Source organism: Ursus maritimus, unplaced genomic scaffold (assembly GCF_017311325.1).
Source record: "Ursus maritimus isolate PB19 unplaced genomic scaffold, ASM1731132v1 scaffold_9, whole genome shotgun sequence".
Taxonomy (NCBI): Eukaryota; Metazoa; Chordata; class Mammalia; order Carnivora; family Ursidae; genus Ursus; species Ursus maritimus.
Window position 1 is genome coordinate 51,785,555 of NW_024427107.1, and position 23,109 is coordinate 51,808,663.

At 32.1% G+C, this 23,109-nt stretch overlaps 1 protein-coding gene across 4 annotated transcripts in view; it reads left to right on the forward strand.

Moving 5' to 3' along the window:
* EMC2 (ER membrane protein complex subunit 2) overlaps positions 1–23,109 on the forward strand; it is a 45,065-nt gene that overhangs the window by 14,341 nt on the left and 7,615 nt on the right. For all 4 annotated transcript variants that reach the window (XR_568171.2, XR_005833677.1, XM_008689258.2 and 1 more), the window contains exons 5-10: positions 997–1,054; positions 8,842–8,927; positions 9,075–9,134; positions 14,597–14,678; positions 15,478–15,588; positions 17,837–17,941. Coding sequence is in view for 2 of the 4 variants with exons in the window: in XM_008689258.2 (XP_008687480.1) it covers positions 997–1,054; positions 8,842–8,927; positions 9,075–9,134; positions 14,597–14,678; positions 15,478–15,588; positions 17,837–17,941 (502 nt within the window). In the remaining 2 variants the exon portion in view is untranslated. The remainder of the gene's footprint in view (positions 1–996; positions 1,055–8,841; positions 8,928–9,074; positions 9,135–14,596; positions 14,679–15,477; positions 15,589–17,836; positions 17,942–23,109) is intronic.

Here is a 23,109-nt window from a genome sequence, read left to right on the forward strand (position 1 = left end):
TAATCACAAAGAGGCTTGGGCACTAAAATTGTGGGGCGGTATTCAGTTAAAAGATGTATCATTATAATGATATAGAATATTCATATATTGAATATCATTGAGAGAAAAATATAAAATTAAAAAACTCTCTTAGAAAACTTATGAATAGATCTCAAGAATATAGTTGTTGTTCCTAGTTTTAGAAACATTGCTGTGAAAGTTTTAAAACATTGTTTTTTGTTTTCTTTAAAGATCTATATCTAGAAATGGAGAAATTGATAGGAGTAGAGTTGGGGTTGTGGAAGGAATTTCAGAATCAGTTAGTTCCTTACACCCTAAACAAGATTCCCAGATATAAGAGTATATGATGTCCTTTATGTGATTTCTGATGTGTCCTTCCCCTTGATTCCCTATCACATAATGTTTATTTTGGCTTATTAGTCATATGCTGAAATATTTGATTATTTTTTTTCATTGATAAATTGTTAACTATTTCCTTAATAAGATTGTAACCCAGAGAAGTGTATTGCAGGTATATATTTAACAGGTGCTTAGTGAATTGAACTGAACCAGCTCAACTAAGAAAAGCTATCATAAGTATTCATTAAAGGAGAATTAAATCATAGATCATTTCCTTGTGAATTTGTTAAAATTAAACTTGTTCTTATGCTTTATTGGCTGTAACTCTAGGTATACCTAGGACCACAAAGGTATCTCTTCACGTTGCTTGTTTTTACCTTTGTATTTAGGCCAAATTGAATCAGTGTATTTTTGTTCATCTCTCTTTTTTTTTGTTGTTCATGAATTACTATATTTTTGAAGTAAGTTTTTATATAAATATACATGATTTTTTTCTGTAAAAATGATACCGTAGCAAATATCTGCTGACGTGAAGATCAGAAAAGACTTGGATTGCAATTGTAAACGCATTTAAAGTCCTGCCAGTTAAATCTTTTTCTGTATTTACTATTTGTCACTAAAATTTAATGATTCTTGCTTTTTTTTCTTTTTAAATAGATACGACGATGCTATACAACTATATGATAGAATTTTACAAGAAGATCCAACTAACACTGTAAGTTAGCTGAATTGTCCTGAAGATTGTCTAAATTTTGTTTTAAAAGGTGATATTAATTCAGTTTTTGAAATAATGGAAAAATACATACGAAACCAGGTGTTATGTTGGGCCACATTTTTAAAATAGATTTAAAACTTTCAGTGAAATTCGACTCATAGGATATCTTATTAGAAACTAGTGGAAATTTGGAAAGAACTAATTTTATGTGTTTGCAAGAAAGCTCAGCAGAGCTCAGTGATTTTGTAATATTTTAAGTTTATGATAAAATAACTTGTTTTGGGTAGTTATATTTTAGTTGTCTCAAAGAAAAATGAATGAAGTCATCATAGTAATTGGTATATGGAATTAATAAAGATGTTTTGAGTTGATTTTGCTTTTTCTGCCTTATACTTGAATAGGAACACATATATGTACATATGTATAAAGAAGAAATATATATATATTGTGTTTCCCATATGATAACATCTTTACTTTATCCTGAGTTGAACAATATATCAGTATATTGGATGGATTATTTGTTCCAAATATACTTATATAGTATTATTTGTTTTTAAAATACCCTGAAGATTTTTTTTTAATTTTGAGAACATTTTAGTTTACTATTTTTGCATAATGGCTTTCTTCAGACTTACCTTTTTATTCAATGCAAAATTAGAGAGATTTTATATAACATGTCAGGCATTTCAATTTTTTTTTGTCCACGCACACATATCCCTGCTAAAATAAAGTCATTTTTTTTTTTTAAAGATTTTTATTTATTTATTTGACAGAGATAGAGACAGCCAGCGAGAGAGGGAACACAAGCAGGGGAAGTGGGAGAGAAAGAAGCAGGCTCATAGCGTAGGAGCCTGATGTGGGGCTTGATCCCATAACGCTGGGATCACGCCCTGAGCCGAAGGCAGACGCGTAACCGCTGTGCCACCCAGGCGACCCATATTTTTTAAGTTTTTAAACAAAAACCAGTTTGAGTTTGTTTTGTCCTTTATAGAAGGAGATATTGTTATATTAACACAATACAAATACATGAAAGTTTTCTCTTATTTGGCAAGTATTTCATTAAAAATACACATTTTAAAAAAATCATTTAATGTATAATTGTGGATTAAAAGTTGCAGATATACTTAATAATTGAAATTAGCTATTTTACTTAATTTAAGTAAATTATTTATGCTGTATTGGGCAATTATTTAATATTGAACTGTGCAGTATTCAGTTAGCATTTATCCCAGACATTCATTGGTCATAAATCCCTGATGTCTGCTTGTCCCTTCTGATACTCCGTGGTGATAGTTAGATCTATTGCTTAAATGATAGTCTTTTTTCAGCTTTATTGAGATAGAATTGACGAGTAACATTGTGTAAGTTACACAGTGTGGTTATGTATAGTGAAATGGTTTAGATTTTTGCTTTATATTATCCCATCCCAGGGATGGGATCTTTGGAAACTTCCTAGGTCTTTTTGGAGGGAGGGCTGGAGGTGGGGAGGTAGAGGTAGATATTTGAATAGCAAGGATTTATTATTTTGTGAGGATTCTCAGCATATACAAAGTTCAGGGAAAAGTTCTGACAGAGCTGCAAGCCTACCCATTATTAAAAAAAAAAATCAAAAATAGAGCTTCTGTTGGTTTATCTACATATTTCCAATAAAAGAGTTAAAATTGGGAAGTTTTGAGTAATTTTTTTAATCTTAACTATCCTAATCACTAACCACCTGTTTTAATAAAACAGCACCCTTTTTCTTTTCCTGAAGCTTTTCCCATGTACTTATTTCAGTTATAAGACTTCACTGCAATTTCAAAGGTATTCATTTTTCATATAGGAAATCAAGTTTCTGAAAAAAGTTTGTTTCATATTTTTTTTAATACCAGGTTAAAAATCAATAGCTTTTGATTTATTTTCTTGAAATTAGGAGTCAAAACATTTTACTTCTATGTCAGTTCAAGTTGGAGATATTTTTAATAAGTTATTTCACTTTTTCAGGATCTAAGATAATACGTGATTATTTTTCTGCATTTGTAGTACTTTCCATATTCTGTAGCTCTAAAATTGACTAAAAGAAAAACCCATATGGTTTCATTCATAGACCATGTGGTAGTAACTAAGTCCCTAAGTTGCTAGGTAAACCTTTTCAAACAAGGTGACTAAAAGCTTTGCTAAATGTATTATTCTTTCATTAAATACTGTCCCTACCTAATGTCCCCTTAGTCCCTTCTGTCCTTCTGTAGATGTTTATTGAGATCTGTCATGAGCCACCAGAATGTTGGTATTACAAAGAATAAAGACACTTTCTGTTAGTGTATCCGTAGAAAGCACTGTGGTAGACTTTGAGGGAGATAAGAAAACCATGTAAGACCTAGAACTAATTAAGTCTAGTAGGGGAAGACTTCACTTACATTAAACAGTTAAGTGGCAGCATAGAAGACATCACAGTTTCTTTTTTCAAAGCAACTGTAAAGTATTACCTCAAAGGTGGGAAAGTCTAGTTTCATCCTCATCCATAGGTATAATTCAAGCTTTTACACTGTAGTTCTTCTTTGCATTGTATAAAAGTGATCATATGACTCTATTACTGGTTTTGTGCCTCTGTGTTTCTAGATATAGAGTATAGAAATGAGGTTGTTCATTCAGGCTTTAAGGAGTTCTCCTTCCCTCTCCCATGCATTCATTAATCCTTCAAAAAAACATTTGTTGAGTGTTTACAGTATGCTTGATGCTGGGTATAAAAGAACAAATTCGACACCCACTTGACTTTATGCTTAGGGATTCAGAGTGATTTAGTGAACAGGTTATGGACTTTGAAATAGACTATTCAATTCTTAGTTACCTGCTGTGTGATTTTTGAGCCTTGCAGCTCTTGAAGGATGAATGTGGTTGAAATGAAACAAAGATGATGGACTAGGGAAAGTCCTCATATCTCATGAATGAATCCTTGGCACTATTTAAGTACCAAGTCTACCTAGGGAAGAAAGAATAAAGTGATTAGAAAGGAAGTTTTCAAATTTTCTTTAGGGAGGGTGCTGAAATGGACTCCCCCCATCTTTTTAAAAGGTTGTGAAATATTTTTTTGAAAATGTAATACATACACATGTTAAAAATTACAAACAGAAGAATATTTGAAAAATAAGTCTTTCTTCTCACCCCAATCTCTTATCCTTCTTCACTTAGGCAAACATTGTTAATAATTTCTTATGTATTCTTCCAGAGATTTTTCCCTTGTGCACACACAAATATGTACGTGTGCATCGGTGTACACCCTTTTTGACAGAGAGAGTTGTTGGAAATGCAAAAGGTGGCTTATTTACCTTGCAGTCGTTGTAAAGATCATGCTATACGTCAGCACATCCTTACATTGTCCTCTGAATAGCTGCATAGCATTGCGTTGCATGATGTATGAAAAACACTTTCTTGAAAAACTTACTTCTTGAAGTAAGTCTCCCTTGCTGAACCCTTAGATTGATTCTGATATCTTCCTCCCAGGAACAGTGTTGCAGTGAATGTAATGTGTACGATGGATTCCTACTCTGGAATCTAAGTCTGGAGGTCCATGCATTTTAAATTTTGATAGATGTTACCAAACTTCCTTCCACAAAGGCATTTTGGCTATCCATATTCATTTCTGTGGTTATGAGAGTGCGTCTTCTCCTGTATCCTCCCACATGGTATACTATCAGCTTTTTTGTTTTTAACCTTTGCCGGTCTAATTGGTAAAAAAAACATTATCTTGTTATAATTTGCATTATGATTGATGTTGAATGTCTTTTAATATGCTTAAAAAGCCATTTGATTTCTTTCTGAACTGCCTCCTTTAATGTTTTTCATTTTATTTCTGTTCTTGTTGAAGAAAGGGCATGGTTCTGGTGCTCTATATAGTTAACCTCTCCCTACTTCCTACTCATTGACCTCTGAGGAAAATTGGGGTTCTGAGGAACAATATTTTATACTAAATTGTGAATTGGTTTATTGTACAAAGAGTATTTTGCAGTAAAAGTATGCAAACAATTAAAATTACTTTAGCTGTGAATGGTTTTTAGAAGGGTAACTCTCAGATGTGAGAATTTTAGTCATTAACCCGTGAGAGTCAAATATTGGAGTAGGCTCACTGAGCTTTTATCCCTTAGCTTGCCTAAGCACCAGTCAGTTTTTTGTTTGCTTGCTTTTAAAATAAAAGTAGGCTTTTCTTCTTTGAAAGCTCCTTGAGAGAAAAATGTATGTCCATTGTATGAACTAATGCCTAGCATATGGTAGGCCTTCAGTGAATACTTGTTGAATGAATACTTTTCAGAAGGAGGTATGATAATTATTGTCTTTTTAGTTGAATTTTGTATTTCAGAAAGATCAGATTTTACCTTGAATTATGAACTACCTATTGTGATTTATCAAATATTTGAAGTTTTGTTTTGGAATTAGATGTAATTTTGCCTCTGTGCCAAGAGTGAAGATGCTTTTAGAATGTCACATTTCCCAGGGTTATGGACATAAGCCCTAGAAGAATCCAGAACACTGCTTTCCTTCTGTTGGCCAATGGTCTGTTTCTTTCTGAGTCCCAGCATCTGCAGTAGGAGAGATGTAGATTGTATTTTGCTGGTAGACCTTAATCCTTTAATCCTTTCCTTAGTATCCCTCCCCCCACCACCCCTGCCCCATAGCTTATTTTGTAAGATATGACAATAGTATCAGGAAGAACTGCTGGCTGGCCCCCTTGTACATAATGTTACAGAAGGCATGTAGCAAGTTTGATGAAGAATTGTTCGTGGTTATTAATATTTTATATTTTATAATAGGAATTCTGTTATTAAAATCACTTATAAAATGTGGGACAGTTTTCATTTTTAAGATTTAAACTGACATTTGCAAAGATTGATCCAAACAAGACATTTAGAAAAATTCAGAACATTGGCATATTTTATAGGAAAAAAAAACTATAAGAAAGAATAAATGGAAATTGATAAATATTCAAGACTCTATTTAACATTTAGTCCAATTAATACTATTTTAAAACTGTTCTGATATATAATTGATGTAGAATAAGCTGCATATATTTAAGTAGGATGTGCAATTTGATAAGTTTTGACATTTGTATACACTTGTGAAGCCATCACCACAATCAAGGTAGTGAACAAAACTATCATCTTCAAAAATTTTCTTTGCTCCTTTCCATTTTTATATTCCCAAAATATGTTGTTGAGCTTTCTTTTGGGATATAATTAAGTTACTTGAAAACTATTTGATTCTTTTGGGTCTCTGTTAGAGAGGTGCAGAAAGTGCTTATAGGGCTAGCTAGTTATTCCCCATTACATTCCTTCTGGGTACTGTAGCCAGTGCCACAGGACTGATGGCATTTTCCAGTCAGTCTGGTAGGAAGAGGCACTATTCCCAGCCCTGCGTGAGCTCCAGACACTTCCCCCTAAACCTTTCTGGTGGTTCTTTCCTTGGCTTTGGGTAGTTTTTTTCACACACATGCACTGATCAGTACAAACTGAGTACTCAAGGGAAGCCCTTGAAATTCAAGGGGAATCTAGAGTTTTTATTCTGTATTCTTTCCTCTCCAGTGCTATGTCTACAAACTCTAGCCTTTGACCTTCCTGGGCTCTCAGCTCCTTCTCCTCAACTCACTAGTCCACTGAACTCAACCTGATTTTCTCTTCTTGCACAGGACCCCTGAAACTCTCTCAAATAGTGAGGCAGGGCAATAAAAATAGGGCTTGCCTCATTTGTTTCTAGCTTCTCGGGGATCACTGTTCTTTGTTGCCTGTTGTCCTGTGCCTTAAAAATTATTTCATGTATTTAATCTAGTTCTTTGGTTGGTTTAGGCAAGAGGGTAAATCTGATCCCATCTTGGCCAGAAATGAAATGCCTGCTTAATGCTCATTTAAAACTATCATGATAAATAAAAATTGGTTCTTATGTCAGCATGTGTGGTAGAATTTTTGCCTTTGGTTAGAAAGCTGGTAAGTGCCAAGAGTTGGAATTTATTTCTTGTCTTTCTTATTTTAAAATGTGGACTCTGTTCTACCATATTGTCTGTAGAAGTAGTAGTAGTATGATGAATGAAAGGAATAAAGAGTTAGATATGTTTCAAACGATGTTGGGTTGGTGAAATTAGATATAATATATCCAAAAGAAATTAGTTTCTTAATTATATATTAATTTATCCATCACCTATTTTCAGAAGAACTTGGGAGAAGGCTGTCATTTGAAGTCTGATATTCTTCATAAAGCCTTTAGGATTGAGTTAACTTGTAGAGCTTTTCTTTTACTTTCTTTCTGAATACTTGAGGCTTTTTAAATGGTACATTTATTATGGCACTTTTATTGGTGTACATAGTGAAATTATTCCAAAAATAAATATTTGAGTACTATCATTTGGCAGGCATTGTGTTAGGCCTTCGGCATGAGCTGAATAATCAAGCATATACATTTTTTAACACATTTCATTTTTTATTGCCAATATGTTGTTATCATTGTTATTATAAAAATCACTCATGGTCTTATTTATTGGGAGTCTCTTGATTCTCTCTGATTTCTTGACTTTTCACTTTTTCAAAGCAAAACCCCCACCTTTTTTACCCATGACAGGTAGCTCCATTTGTCTAAAGAGGCCCCATTCATTTTACTTCCCTTGTCTGCATCTTGTCGAGTGTGTATTATATGAAACAATAGCAATCATGTTTATAATTAATAAACTTAACTTGGCTATAGCTTTTGTTCGTTTTATTGTTTAGCTGTCTGCTAAACAGATAAAACAGAGATGGAAGAGATATAAATTTAATAATTTATGTAGTGCTCTTCAGTGCCTGTTAACTCCAACCTCAAATGGATAGTCTTGATTATACACACTGTTGCTGTCTTCTTTGCCTTTGTTCTGTGTTCCTCCACCTATGCCGTATCTTCCACACAATTCCCTCTTTTGCTTTTTTTTAACATCTCCTTGCTCTTTCTATTTCAGTACAGGTGTCACATCTCAGGCCCTCTTTGCTTCCAGCCCTTACACCACCTCTGTTCTGATGCAGCCTGTGTTAGGCTCTCCTCCATGTTGCCACGACATCCTAGATATCTCTATCATTGTCTTTTTATTTGATGTGTCTTTTTCTCATGAGTCTCTCATGAGATAATGAGGAATTATCTGTTCTTTTTTTTATCTTCATATTTTCATTGTTTTGCACAGTACCTGTCAAACAGTGGATGTTCAGTACATATTTGATGAATGCATACATAAATGAGACTGATATTTTTTCATTTTAAAAACTTTAAAATGCAAGTTTAAAAGTTTTGTCTGTTTATAAAATATTTTTTTTCAGGTCCTGTGTTATTCTTGAAAGACTTACAGGTAGATTTTTCTCTTAAAACTGAAAATAGTAATCAGGAGCTATATTTTATAATGACATTCAAGTGGCCATGGTGAGATTTTTTTTTTTCTAATCTCCATTATCCTTCTATCTCTTAACATACAAATCTTATGAATGAGACAGAGTAAAGGACTTTAGGCTGGGTAAAGATTAGGATTCCCTGCTGGCTTGTAATTATCAGAATCTGGATGGTTATTTATTTGAATGAAATGATGCATACATTGTGTACATCAAAAGTAAAGCATATGTGATTGTTAGAGGAATGTTTGAATTCCCCAGTGGGATGTCATGGGGTATGTTTATAAACTCCCACTAAGCAGTAGTTCTACAATGGAATTTCACTGGCATTGAGATAATAATTTGCACAGTCAAATTACCTTCTTTACAAAAACCCAGGGAATCATGAGGGCCTAATCCTTTATTAATGTCAACCCATAGGCTGCAAGAAAGCGTAAGATTGCCATTCGAAAAGCCCAGGGGAAAAATGTGGAGGCCATTCGGGAACTGAATGAGTATCTGGAACAGTGAGTGTCTTACAAGAGGATTGTGTTTTGTTATTCTGATAAATCTTTTTTAATTAAAATGGAATTTGCATTTGATTTTCCTTTTTGCCTCCATGCTGTTCATTTACAGAATATCTGCACACTTTTTTTCCCCTTTCCTCTCACCAGATTTGTTGGGGACCAAGAGGCCTGGCATGAACTTGCAGAACTTTATATCAATGAACATGAGTAAGTTGTAAATTTTACTAGGAGTGAAGTTTTTATAACTATTATATAAGTCCAGAAGACGTTTCTGAAGAATTGGTGAGAGGATGTGAATCATGTCATTTTAAATGAACAAAGTAAATAAATGAAAAGAAATCATCTGTTGGTTATAATATGCGTATTGCTTTAATTAGGTCATTTGTGTTTTGCTAAATTATTTTTGTTTGAGAAACAGGTTTTTCTTTCAAATACAGATGGATTCTTTGGAATTGTAAAGGTCTACATTTGCTGAACTAAGTCTATTTTTAGTGATTCAAAATTGTGAATTTTTAGAGTCTAAATTGTTCTAATATACAAAGAGTATTATACTCCCTGCTGTTTAAAAATTCTGCCAATTGTATGCATTTATTAGCCTTAGTATTAAGAGAATCAACTCTTCCAAAGTAGAAGCATTCTGTTGCCTGGGTAAAAGACCAAGAATAATCAAGAATGTTGAATGCTGTAGGAACTTGCTTATTGGATATTTAATGTTTTTGTTAGCTTTTTTATTGATGCGGTGACAGGAGGAAATCCCAGTGTGAGAGGATTAGCTTCGTCTTAGGTCTTAGTGCGTGTTTTCTAATATTGCAGCATTAATGCTAACCTCCATCTACAGGCAGGATTTTTTTCTTTTTTCCCTTAGTTCTTCTAAATCAGAAGTATATCACATTGTTTTGTTTCTTCTTTTTGAGGCAATAGAATCATAGTCTCTTGCGCATATTCTTACGGTGTATGAATAGTTAACCTCATTGTCGTACTACAAATAGCTGACACAGGAAATAAAATAGAATGAAGATACTATGTCTTCCTTTGCCTAGGGCTATATGTGTAATGTGAAATGGAGAATTAAGGTAGTCATCTGCATATTTCTAGTAAAACCGGAAGCTAAAATAAAAGTAATAGCTGTGATTTAATGAATGTGTACTGTATTCTGGAAACCATTCTTCAGTTCTCTTCTGTGCTCTGGCTGTCAGAATCTTTTTTTTTCCAATTAGGAAATTTTGTCCTGAATCATGTTCATATAGATGTATGTGTGCTTATATAATCACATATGTAAATGTACTTAAGATTCTCTTATGTATGTCAGAGTGGTGGTACATTTGGCTTAAATGGTAATGTTTCCATTTTTCATAGCTTTTTTTTCAAAATTTATTTTTATTTTTATTCTGGTGTAGTTAACATACAGTGCTATATTAATTTCAGGTGTTCCATTTTTCATAGCTTTAAAGTCCACATTTGTAAAGTATACAGTATATAATTTAAATAACATGAAACTGAATTGTTGGAGTGCAGTGAAACAATCAACATTAGTTTTATTTTGTCCCTAAAACAGATGACAGTTACTTAAAATGTTTTTGTGCCTTTTAAAGATGTTGTGATTAAAAGCTTTAAAAAAATTTCGGATTAATCAAGGAATTTTTTAAATTAAAGAAATACCTAATGAAGAAAATTTGAAAAACACAATAAAGAGTAAAGACCAAATCGAGTGTAGTTGCATCATCTTAACTTATCTACAATTTATATTTAATATTTTTCTTCAGTACCTCTTGAAATAGATACTAAGATAGAATTATCTTTTATAGCTTATGCTTTTCACTTAGTTATGTTTTGATAGCATTCCCTATCACAATAAATATTTCACAATGTGATTTTAATGGCTTTATATTATTCCATCTTATTAATGTATTCTAGTGTTCTTAATCAGTTTCTTAGGGGAATAGAAAGCTTTTTTTTTTCTTTTTTTTTCATTTTTACTATAATTCTGTATTAATTATTTTGTTTCCTTGGACTAAATTCTTAGAATTACTTGATTATATGATACGCACATTTTTAGTAGTTTTGATAAATCGTTCCTAGTTCTTCACCAGAAAGGTAGTATCAGTTTACTGTCACATAAGCAATTATTAGCATCCCCTTAACACTGGGTGCTATCATTCTTTTTAGTCTTTGTAAATTTTGTTAGGTGAAAATTGGTTACAACTTTTAAAAAAATTTTAATAGCTCCTTATACAAATGGTATGAACCTTTGTCTTGTCAAAAATATATCCTTGTTTGCTATATATCTTTTTTATATTGATTTTTTAACTTATAGAAACTTTATATTTTTATGTAGTCAGATTATATGTTTTTATTGCTTTCATGTCCTCTAAGAACTACATAAGTATATCAGCTCTGTTTTCTTTTTTCTATTTTTTTGCATGTGTTTCTAATAGTTCTGTATTCAGTTCTAAAATAGGCTATACTTTATTTTTAACCTATAATTAAATTTATTATTATTATTTGGTTCACCTTGTTAATGTCCACATTCAGTTTTGCTTTATTTTGAGTCTCTAAAGAGTTCATAGAGTTGAATGTATACTTAAGAGAAATGAACTGAAAAATCCCAAGAAATCAAGAAATACTAAGACAGAAAAGCACCTGAAAAGTAATTTCCTTTTAGGGGAAATGATAATTGTGTTCAGCCTCCCCTTTTAGCTTGTTTTACAGAACTCTTTTTGGTCTTGAAGCCTGTTATTTACAAAGTGACCATTTATTTTTTCTTATTGAACACAGAGGGAATATTCAGGTGTAAGGTGAGTGGAAATAAATATCTCCAGGTTTTTTTGAAACTATATGAAATCAGAATCTGTTCATTTAATGCATTTAACCTATTTGAGCAAGTCATTGTAGTAGGTGGGGTTTTTTCCTTTTACCGTTTGTTTTTGGTAGGAGAGGTAAGTTACTATGGGATGTCAGTTTTGTGGGCAGTGGCAAAATGTAGCAATTTAGGAGTTGCTAGATATATTTATCATTTTGGCGTTCTTTTTGCATAGGAATAAGTAAGAGTAAGCTCTTTTAAATATAATAGGTCACAGGCAGCATTGCTACTATAGATCTAGAATTTTTACTCCAAATAAATTTCCAAAGTAGAACGTTTATATAAGCCTATTCATTGTTGTTACAGAGGTTAAAGAAGATATAGAATTCTGCCACGTACTTTTTTTGAATATCTTTGTTTCCTTTATTTAAATTTACTTCTGATTTATAAATTCTAGTTTCTATTAGGTGATTGCAGTGATATATATTACACTAGTTGACCATATTGAGACATTTTACTTGTTCTAAATATAAAAAATTAGTTAAAATACGCATTATTACTACCGATATGTATTATAAACAAATACATGTATCTTGAACAAAGACTTTTAATTTTTTTTGATTTGTAGTTAAGACTAGATGTTATATCCGCAAGGAGCAATTAATAATATAAGTTAATTATGATTGTGACTGGTTCCTTTTTGTAGGTCCAGCCGTACTATAAAATTCTATAACAAATGGAATTATCAAAATCCTATAAGGAAAAATCGTGGTGTTGATAAAGCAATGTAGGGATAGATCTGTAACCTATACAAATGCTTTTGTGAGGAACAGAACTTTGAAACTTTAGTTATTGACTCTAATAACATACTAATACTAGTAGTTATTTTAAGTTGATTCAAATAATTTTAATTCTCTAATCATTGAGTCATTGTATGTAATGAATTAACTTTTTTATGCATTTGGCTATGTATCATTTTTGGGAGAATTGAGACTCAAGTCACTTGCCGTATGGTTTAAATACTCTTGAGTGAACCTCTGTTGAGAAAACTGTATTGGATCATCTGCTCCTTTCAGCTCTAAGTTTATTTGATTCTATACTTTATCCACAAAATTAGTTTGATTTTATACTTTGTAAAATTGAGGGAAGGGATCCTCTTCTGTATGTGATACTAAATAATTTTTGAGAAAAATATCTTGGCATTCATTTTTCAGTAGAAACTCATACCTGCCTATTTTAACTTACTTTATGTTGTATATAAACCAGAGTCACAGTTGTGCTCAACCCATTTAAATCTGTAAGAACATTTATTCTTAACATTAATATGAGTTTTGGATCATCTTAGTAAAAGGAACTATATTTAGAAGGAACTGTCCTTTTGATAAAGTTGAGTTTTCTTCTCTTATAGAATGATAAATATATATCAGATAGGTAGTTATAATACTTTTGTTCTAGACATTTATTCAGTCATTTGTTCAGTCATTTATTATATACCTATCACATATTCGGAATCAGTGCTAGGTTTTGGGTATAAAAATGAAAAAGGCTAATAAATAGCTGTATGGTTCTTGGTAACAGTATGTGTGTATAAATCTAAAATGCTATGATTTTTGGTAATCTATAGGGTGTTTTTGGTTTCTCGGGCCCTTTGGGTTTGATTGTTGTACCCGTTTTTATGTTACCATTGACCTCTTCATCATTACCGTCATTACCACGATTTTTCACTGTGTGTAGTGCATAGAGGCAGTATGCATAGTGGTTAAGAGTAGGCTGTCTGGAGTGGCATAGCCTAGGTTTCGGTTTACATCTCTGTGCCTTTTCAACTATAAAATGATGATAATTTCCTACTTCCCAGGGTTTTGGTAGGATTAAATGAATTAATACATACAACACACCTAGAGAAGTGTATGATACTTAATGAGCACATAATACAAGTTAACTGTTATTAGTCAGTACACGTATGTGAAACTGCAGCATGTGTATTTTGAAAACTAAGTATATTAGACTTAGTATAAAGATAGGTAGCTTTGTATATTGGTGACAAATGCCAAAAATAACCGTAGGTGGTCTTTTTCTCTTGGGTACTGTCATCACCTTTTATTGGAAATAGATTTTACAACACCTGTGTTCTTTAGGATTTCCTATAAATAGTAAATAGTGACGATATTCACATTGCTTAAACTTATAAAATACATTGAGGAGAATTAGTCATGTGGTATAAAACCATTTTTCCAGAGCCCTTTGTAGCAGTCCTCTCCTCAAGTTTTTAGCAGGATGTTTGTTTCTTTACCACATGATGAAATAGTAGTAGAGTGCATATCAAAACCATTAACTTGATCTATTTTTCATGGGTTTAAAAATTTATAACTTCATTATAATTTCGTATTGACAAGTAATGAAAAGTCTTTAAAATAGAATATGTTGGTAGATGGGTGTCAGTAAAGGATTTTTGTGAATAGATAGTATTTAATAAAATGTTTATTTCCTCTTTACACTTTAGCTATTTGAATATTTTATTCAAGTGATCAATGGACTTGAAGTTATTTTCTGTGTAAGCTGATCCAGGGTTTTGAAGTCTGTGTTTTGAATAATGTTTGGATGTCATAATAGTGACTCAGTTTTAAGAATGTAGTATCTACTGATTGTTCATAGGCTGCTTTAGAATTTAAACCTTTGTTATTTGTTATTATTAAGTATTCAGCATAGCAAGTATTTATTAATGAAGCTATTTAAATTTTGGGAATAAAATGTCTAACATCACTAAAATTATTTTAAAATTATTTTCAAGCATTGTTTTAAATTATTTTTATTTTAGCTAAGATGGTATATGTGAGTTTTAAAATTGATTTCTCCTCTTCATACTTTTCAGCTATGCTAAAGCAGCCTTTTGTTTAGAGGAGCTAATGATGACTAATCCACACAACCACTTATACTGTCAGCAGTATGCTGAAGTAAGTGCTTTCAAAAACAACAGTTGTATATGATTTTATTTTTGTTGGTGTTAGATATCATTTTGGAGCTAAGAATATGTCTTTAATGTGAGGCATGTATATAGATGTTTAAGACATAAAAACTGACTTAGAGGTGTAAAAGCTTTACATTTTTAATATTATAATGGGAATATGACTTTAAAAAGAAAAGCACTTAAAACAGTGAAATTCTTTGTATTTTTTATTGTATATTTTCTTTCCTAATCATGAACTAATGATGCCACAGTTGTTACCATTTAATGGCTTCTGAGATATTTACAATGATTATGATTTTTAAATCCATATTCTAGGACATTCATATTAAGATTAATATTTTTGGAAGTAAAAAATACTTACCTTACTATTAAGAATAGTAATACAATTGAATGCTGTAAGGTTAGAAGCATTTCATTAATAAGGAATGTCAAGGTGACTAGAAAAGAGCAACTCAGTATGTAAGTATAGATTTAGAATGCTACTAATAGAAAATATAAAATTGTGAGACATTAAAAAGGCAGCTAAAAAAGAAATTATATTGGCTTTTTCGACAGCACTTTGTTTTAAAAAATACTCTGTGATCTTAATGTTCATAGAATAGGTTTCTTAGGGGGGGGTTATGCTTTAAAATTTGTCTTTAACAACTTTAAGATGAATTCTTTTAACATCTTGTATTTGTTTACAGAATATCTGTTTCAATTACTAATGCTTATGGTATGATGAAACATGCTATATTTCAGAGTAGTAAAATAAACAGGTTTCAGCACTCTGCAATCTTTAACAGGTTAAATATACCCAAGGTGGACTTGAAAACCTCGAACTTTCAAGAAAGTATTTTGCACAGGCACTGAAACTGAACAACAGAAATATGAGAGCTTTGTTTGGGCTTTACATGGTGAGTAGAGGTGCATGTTTAATGTTATTTTATGAAATCTGTCGTTTAAAGTCCATTAACTATCCCATCCAATCACTTCCCTCTTGTTTGTATTTTGCTGATAAGCATATTTTTTCTTCTGGTTAAATACGAGCAATGGTTATAAGGCAGTTTTATTTTTAAATGTTAATACATCCTAACTATTTGACATTTTATTATAAAATATCTTCTATTGTATCAGAATTTAAATCTGCCTTTTTATTATATAGTAATAGATACAAAACCATTTTATGTATCTTATTTGTTTTGATATCTTGGGTTTATGCCCAACATTATTGTATTTCTTACCTTAAATTATAATTGTATGACATAGTTTTAAACTATGCAATAAAAGACATTAGCAATAAAATCTCTACTGTCAAAACTTTTTTACAGTACAGATAAGAGCTTGGAAATTGTGGGAAGCATGTAATTAAATATTTCTATGGTTTATGTATGCCAAACGACGAGCTTAGAAAAGGCGATTAACAAGAGCTATGGGAAATAGAGGAAGAATTTGCTGAGCTTTAAAATATACATAAAATGAGTCCCTCATACAATCAGAAAACTTTTTTTTAATAGGCCAGTCCTTTGAAATTTTAATTTATCCTGGTCTTTTCAAGGACTTTTGGATGAATGTCTTGTTGGGGCTCAGTGAAAAAGAATTGATTGCAGAAATAGAGGCAGGAAGAAATATTAATGAAATAATTTTTAGGAAAGGAATGACAAAATATGATTAGAAAATAGTTCAAAGGAATTTCAAGAAATTTTTCCTGGATCTACCCAATGTCAATTGTAGTAGGTTGGAGATACAGTGTAGTAGCAGTGTTGTCTGTTTTTACCAAATAAATGAAAGACTAATTTAAAAAATGTTTAAGAATAGATTATTAATGATAGTTTATACATAACACTTTATGGGCTAGGCATTGTTTTAAGCTCTTTTTTAATTTTAAATCATGAAATCCTCATATCAACTATTTGAGAAGATACTGTTATTACTACCACTTCACAGAAAGTGAGCCTGAGACACAGATCTAGTTAATTTGTCAGAAGATGATTACAGACTTATTAAGTGTAATTGAGCTGGGATGTCAGTTCAGTCAGTTGATTCCAGAGTCATTCTCTTAATCACAGCATTTGCTAAAATTCATACCAAAAAGGTGACATTAAAGACATAGTGGTGTAAAAATAAGATTTTGGCCAATAAATTCCTCACAGAGGAGGAGAGAGTGGGAAGGAGCCTATAACATAGGCTAGGTATAAAAGAAAGGCTTAATTTTTTTTTTAATCATATCGCTGAATCCTTTTAAGAATAAGATATATTTAAGCATACGATTAAAGATCTTACTCTCCCTAGAAATACAACATATGCTTAAAAATTAGTATATAATTTTGGTGGTTTACAGATTCTTTCATGGATCCTAGATTAACAATCTCTTGTTTAAGTATTTTTTAAAAGAAGAGGATGGATTGATCAAATTGCAGTGATTCTAACTGGTGCTGTGCAACATAGTTCGGAAACTCTTGGTAAAGTGAAAAGAGAACTAGATTGGAAGTGAGGATCTTTCTCTATTATTAAGGCTTTCAATAACTTGCTTTGGTCAAGTCATATCACTCCTAGTAGACTTAAATTTTTTTCACCTGTTAATGTAGGAAATTGGACTAAATTATTTTTGAGATTCTTTCTTACATTAATATTCAATAATTCTATAATTCTGACATAGAAAAGCTGAAGTAATATAATAATAAAGAGTTAGAAATAATAATTTAATAACAAAAAATATTAATGACCTTCAATATCCTATGGTATTTAAATGATATTCTAGAGTATTTAAGTATTTAATTTTAAGAGTTGTGGTAGATAATTAATAAAATAAATTTAGGTATTTAAGATGCTCCTTCTCTTTTTGTCACTTTAGTCTGTATTTTATTTATTTTATTTTTTTAATTTATTTTTTTCTTTTTTTTTTATAATTTTTATTTTGTTATATTAGTCACCATACAGTACATCCCCAGTTTTTGATGCAATGTTCCATGATTCGTTATTTGTGTATATTTTAAACTATATTTTCATTTTTAAACACTAATTTCATTCCACTTTATTTTTATTTTTAAAATTGTTTTGGTACTCTTTCTTATCCCATTGCAAATATGACCCATACATGTTTTTGTTGATTATCTTGGCTAGAAAAAAGGAATTTTGTTTTTGATGTTTCTTTTTTGTTTTTAGTCGGCAAGTCATATTGCTTCTAATCCAAAAGCAAGTGCAAAAACAAAAAAGGACAACATGAAATATGCTAGTTGGGCAGCTAGTCAAATAAACAGAGCTTATCAGGTCAGTATTGATAATTTTATATTCTCATATAGGTCAGTTAATGTATTTCTTCATTGTTTTTTGTTTCAGCAAACTGCAAAGCCAAATGTCTGTCAATGGACTTTTATGCCTTTGGGTCTTAGAGTGTTTTAACTGTGTAGAATTAACTTATAGGATCACTTATTTTTTTTCTGTTTTCAAAAGAAATCTGTTACTACTATGATGCCATAAGTAGCCTTACTATCTGGAAATTTCAGTTGTCAGTATTTGGCAAATAAAAAGTAATTCTAAAAACCCAGAAAAGGTAAACAAATTGTGCAGTGTATTTCAGAAGCAGATTGAGTGTGTAATATATTATTTATTTAGAGTATCTCAGGTAATTAAAAGGAAGAAAAGCCAAAAAGTAAACTAGCCAGACTATATAAAAAAGTTTTTGTACTTTGCTTACACGTCGGATCTTATCCGAAATTTCTCCACTCATTTCTTAGTTTTCTGAAGCTTGTCTCTAGGAGACTCTTCAGGAAGAGCACATGGGAAAACAGTATCTTATTACATCTTGCATGTTTATAAACTTACCTCTCTGTAGTCTTTATATTTGAGGGATAGTTTGGCTTTTTATACAACCTTTGGCTTTGATTTACTTAAGTATCTCAAACATATTGTTCCATTGTGTTTTATGTCTTAAACATATTGTTCCATTGTGTTTTAGGATAAAATATTGCTGTGAAGAAGTCTTATTCCATCCTGATTTCCTTTCCCTAAGTGACTTAGACTTTTTGTCTGGATGTCCAAAGGAATTTTTTCTTTATCATGTAGTTTTACTATAATATGTTTTGTTGATTGTTATTGGGTCAGTTTTCCCAAATGCACAATAGACCCATTTAATGTGTAAATTTAATCCTCTTTTAATCTGAGAAGAGTTGCTTTTCTGTTAAATATTTGTTCTGTTTGCTAGCCCAAGTTTTTTTTCCAGGTCTCTAATTATAAGTTTATTAGATTTCCTTTCTCACCTCTTTCCTCTATCATTCATTTTCTTTCAAATTCTTTTCTGCTATTTTCTGTGTTTTTTTTCCTCTGTATTATTTTTTATGGAGTTAATCTGTATTCTCTTTTTTGTTGCTGTTGTTCTCCTTGTTTAAATCAGATAATTTTTATTAGGAGAAGGTTTTTGTGGCGTGAGGGTATCAGAAATAGGATAACTTTCCCAACCTGTCTTTTTATGGCTTCCTTTTTGTTATAGAGAATTTAAATATGACCTTTCTGTGTACACAGTCTTTCTCAGAACTCGTCTGGTTCAGAAAGATTTTCTGTCTGGGGTGCCTGGGTGGCTCAGTCGTTAAGCGTCTGCCTTTGGCTTGGGGCCTGATCCCAGGGTCCTGGGATCGAGCCCCACATGGGGCTCGCTGCTCTGCTGGGAGCCTGCTTCTTCCTCTCTCATTCCCCCTGCTGTGTTCCCTCTCTCGCTGGCTGTCTCTCTCTCTGTCAAATAAATAAATAAAATCTTAAAAAAAAAAAAAAGATTTTCTGTCTTCAGCCTTCTGTTCTATCCTTAGAGCTCTATAGATCTTGAATTTTGAAATGTTGCTTTCAGCTTGAAATGTTGCATTTTGTTGTTTTATTTATTTTATTTATTTTATTCTGGGATTTGCTGCCTGTGGACATCACTACCTTCTTCTCATCGACTCCTTTCCCTTATCTGAACCATCTCTCCCTTTTACCCCTAGTGTTTCTGCCTTGTTCAATTTGGTTTTAGTTTCTGGTGATTATCCTTCAGTGTGAGGGTTTTTCCTCCTCGAAGAGGGTGTTTCCTGGACGTTTTAGAGATTTTGAGGTTGTAGACTGTTAGACTTATTTACTGTCACATATGATTTGGAGCTTTTGAGACTGTCTGGTTTTGCAGTCCATTTGCAGATTCATCAGTTCATACTTTTTTCATTTCTGTGGCTTGTAGAGTAGTAGGTTGTCCATCCTAGCATATATACTCCTGTCATACAGTAGTTGATCTTCTGTAGGTCCTGCCGCTGTTGGTGATAAAAACCACATTACAGAGTTTTGGAGGATTACCTGTAATGAATTTTTTTGAAGATGTTCTCTTTGGGCTTGTTTTCTGTTATTTTGTTTTTGGTGCTGTTTTCTTTGTTTTTGTAGTCCTGGTTGGAGAAGATTGGGGAGATTAAAAAAATTCAGTGCCCCCATGGTCACATTATTTGAAGTCACTTTATTGTATTTTTATTATATGTAATAGAGGATATTGTTGGCATATTGTAAGTCAGAATATTTATAAATATTAGCTAGGCTGTGCTTCTTCAAATGCAGTTATTTTGAGATAGCACAAATTATCATAGGGTTCCACACATAGTAGGTCTAGAGGGTGTGTATGTGTGTGTGTGATTTAAAGATAAGACTTGGATAATATAAAACTAATGTGATGGTTTGCAGAGTACATCCTTGTTTTTAAGGTATTTTTGAGAAATAACTAGCTGCTCAGAGTGCTTTTTTTGACATGGCATGACTGTATTTTTAAAATCAGTTCTTATTACAACATACATAGAAAAAAGAACCCAAGTCATAAATGTACATTTCAATGAATTATACAAGGAAAATGTATCCAGGTCAAGAAATAGAAACATTACAGCACCCCAGAGCCCTCATAGTACATCCTCTTAATTTCTATTCTTGTTAACCTCAAGAGTATTGATTGATAATCCCATAGTCTTGGCTTGATTTTGAGCTTTATGGTATCATGTTTTTAATTTTTATATAGCCTGTTTCACTGTTGTGTTTATGACATTTATCCCTCTTCATGTCTGTAGTTCATTCATTTTCATTGTACTAGAGTCTATTGTATGAACATACTAGAGTTTATCTAGTCAGTTGTTGTTGATAGGCATTTGGATTATTTCCTGTTTGGGGCTATTTTGAATAATACTGCACTGATTATTGCTGCAGTCCTTTGGTATACATGTACTTCTGATGGATGTATACCTTTGAGTGGAAAAACTGGGTCATAATTTGTTTTCCACATTAGTTGTTTATAGTCTCAGCAGCCATATTTGGTAGTTCTCGTAGTTCCACATCTTTATCAATACTTGGTCCTGTCAGTTTTTGTGATTATAGCCATTCTGGTGTATGTGTAGTGGTATCTCATGGTTTCATTTTGTATCTCCCTGATGACCAGTGAGATTGAACACTTCTTCATATGTTTATTGGCTATTTGTATATCTCTTACATGAGGTCTGTTTTTTTAATTGGTTTATGACTTTTTATTTTGTTTTTTAGTTCTCTGATTATGAGCTTTTTGTTATATGTGCAGCAGATTTCTTCACTTTCTTACTTGCTCTCTCTCAATTGATTTTGATGAATAAAAGTTCTGAAGTGAAATACATTCATTTATATTCTTTAATGGTTTGTGCTTTTTGTGTTAAGAAATAGGTTGCTACTCATAGTCATACAGATAATTTTGTGTGTCTTTAGAGGTTTTTTTTTCCATCTGCCTTTTGTATTTAGATCCACAATCCATTTGGAATTGATTTCTATGTATAATGTGAAATAAGGGTCAATTTTCCCCCCATATAGCTATCTAGAGAGTTTCTGTCCATCTCTCTATTCTGTCATGAGTCCCATTTTTGGAAGCTAGTATCACCATGTAGGAGTGAAGAGAAGAACACAAATGCTAGATCCATATTGTCTATCTTCAAAGTCTGGCTCTGACATTTATTATATATGTGATTTTGGATTAATTATATACTATTTCTGGGCCTATAGCCTTTCATTTGTAAGATGGACACAATAGAAGTTTTGAGGATTAAAGAAGCTAATACATAATTTTCACTAAATCACAGTAATACTAATTATATAGTTTTTACTAATCACATGCTCCAGGTTTACTTTATGATGCTTGCTGTGTAAATTGTAAATATAACTACCACAACAAGAATAGTTATAAGAACAAATATTTGTAGAAAATTTCTTATGAGCTCTAGTAGGTACTTTTCCTGTTTTACAAATGAAGACTTAAAGCATAGAAAGATTAAATAACTTTCCCAAGGTGACATAGCTGGTTAATGACAGCTGTTTTTAAACCTAGGGAGTCTGATTCCAGAGTTGATGTTCTTAACAGCCAAAATATACTGCCTGTATGAAGAAATGTCGGGTATAAATGTATCTGAAGCTATAAATGCTATAAATTTCACTCTCTTCTCGATTATTTTCCTGTGTTTCTCTTTTCATTTCAGACTTAAAGCTCTGAATAGTAACTAAATTCAGAATTTAGTTTTGTTTCCCTGTCTCTTCAGTAATATAAGGCCAGACAAGTATGCCCTTCCCCTGCCTTATGAGATGCACCTTATCACTAAACATGAACCTATCATTTCAGTATTTTAAGCCATTGTTCATAGATCTAAACCCTGTTCTTTAGTAATATTTGCCCTCCCTGCCGTTCTTTTTTTTTTAGATTTTTACCTTACTAGATCCATTCCATTTATAGACTTATAAAAGTCTCAGTGTTCTTTGGAAGGAACTCTAAGAGTGTCAGTGGTACTCTTCAGTATTTGAGTTTTGCATCATAAACTCCTTAGTCCACAGCGATATTGTGCACATCTTTACGGAAGATACGATTTGTCTTCTCTTGACTCTATAGGAAAGGATAGAAAAAAGAACTTTTGCCAGTTTCTATCATTTTAGATACCACTGCAGGAAGATAACGTATCTCTCAGTTGGCCATGTCGGGTTTCTCTGTAGCAACTTCCAATACTCCTCAACCAAACCCATCATGCAAAATTTACTTGCCCCTAGACACCAGTAACAGGTTTTAAATAAAATTTCTTTGTGCTTTTAAAGCTTACATAGTCTGTGCTTTTTCTATAGAGGTTCTGGGTTCTTTCTGTGAATCAGATTCCATAAATATTTGTATCCATAACCTTTTGCTAACTTAGTGAGTTAAAATAACAACTTGCTTGTGATTCTGTAGGTAGGCTGTTTGGCTTGGGCTCAGTTGAGTAATTCTGCTCGTCTCGACTGGGCTTATTTATGTTTCTGCACTATGCTAGTGGTTGATGGTCTCACTTAAATATCTGACTTTGGCTGTCTGTCAGCTGGGAGTTCTGGGCCTCGTGTTTCTCATTTGGCAGGCTAACTTGGACTTATTCATGTGGTGGTCTCAGGATTCCAAGAGTAGCAAACAGGCAGAC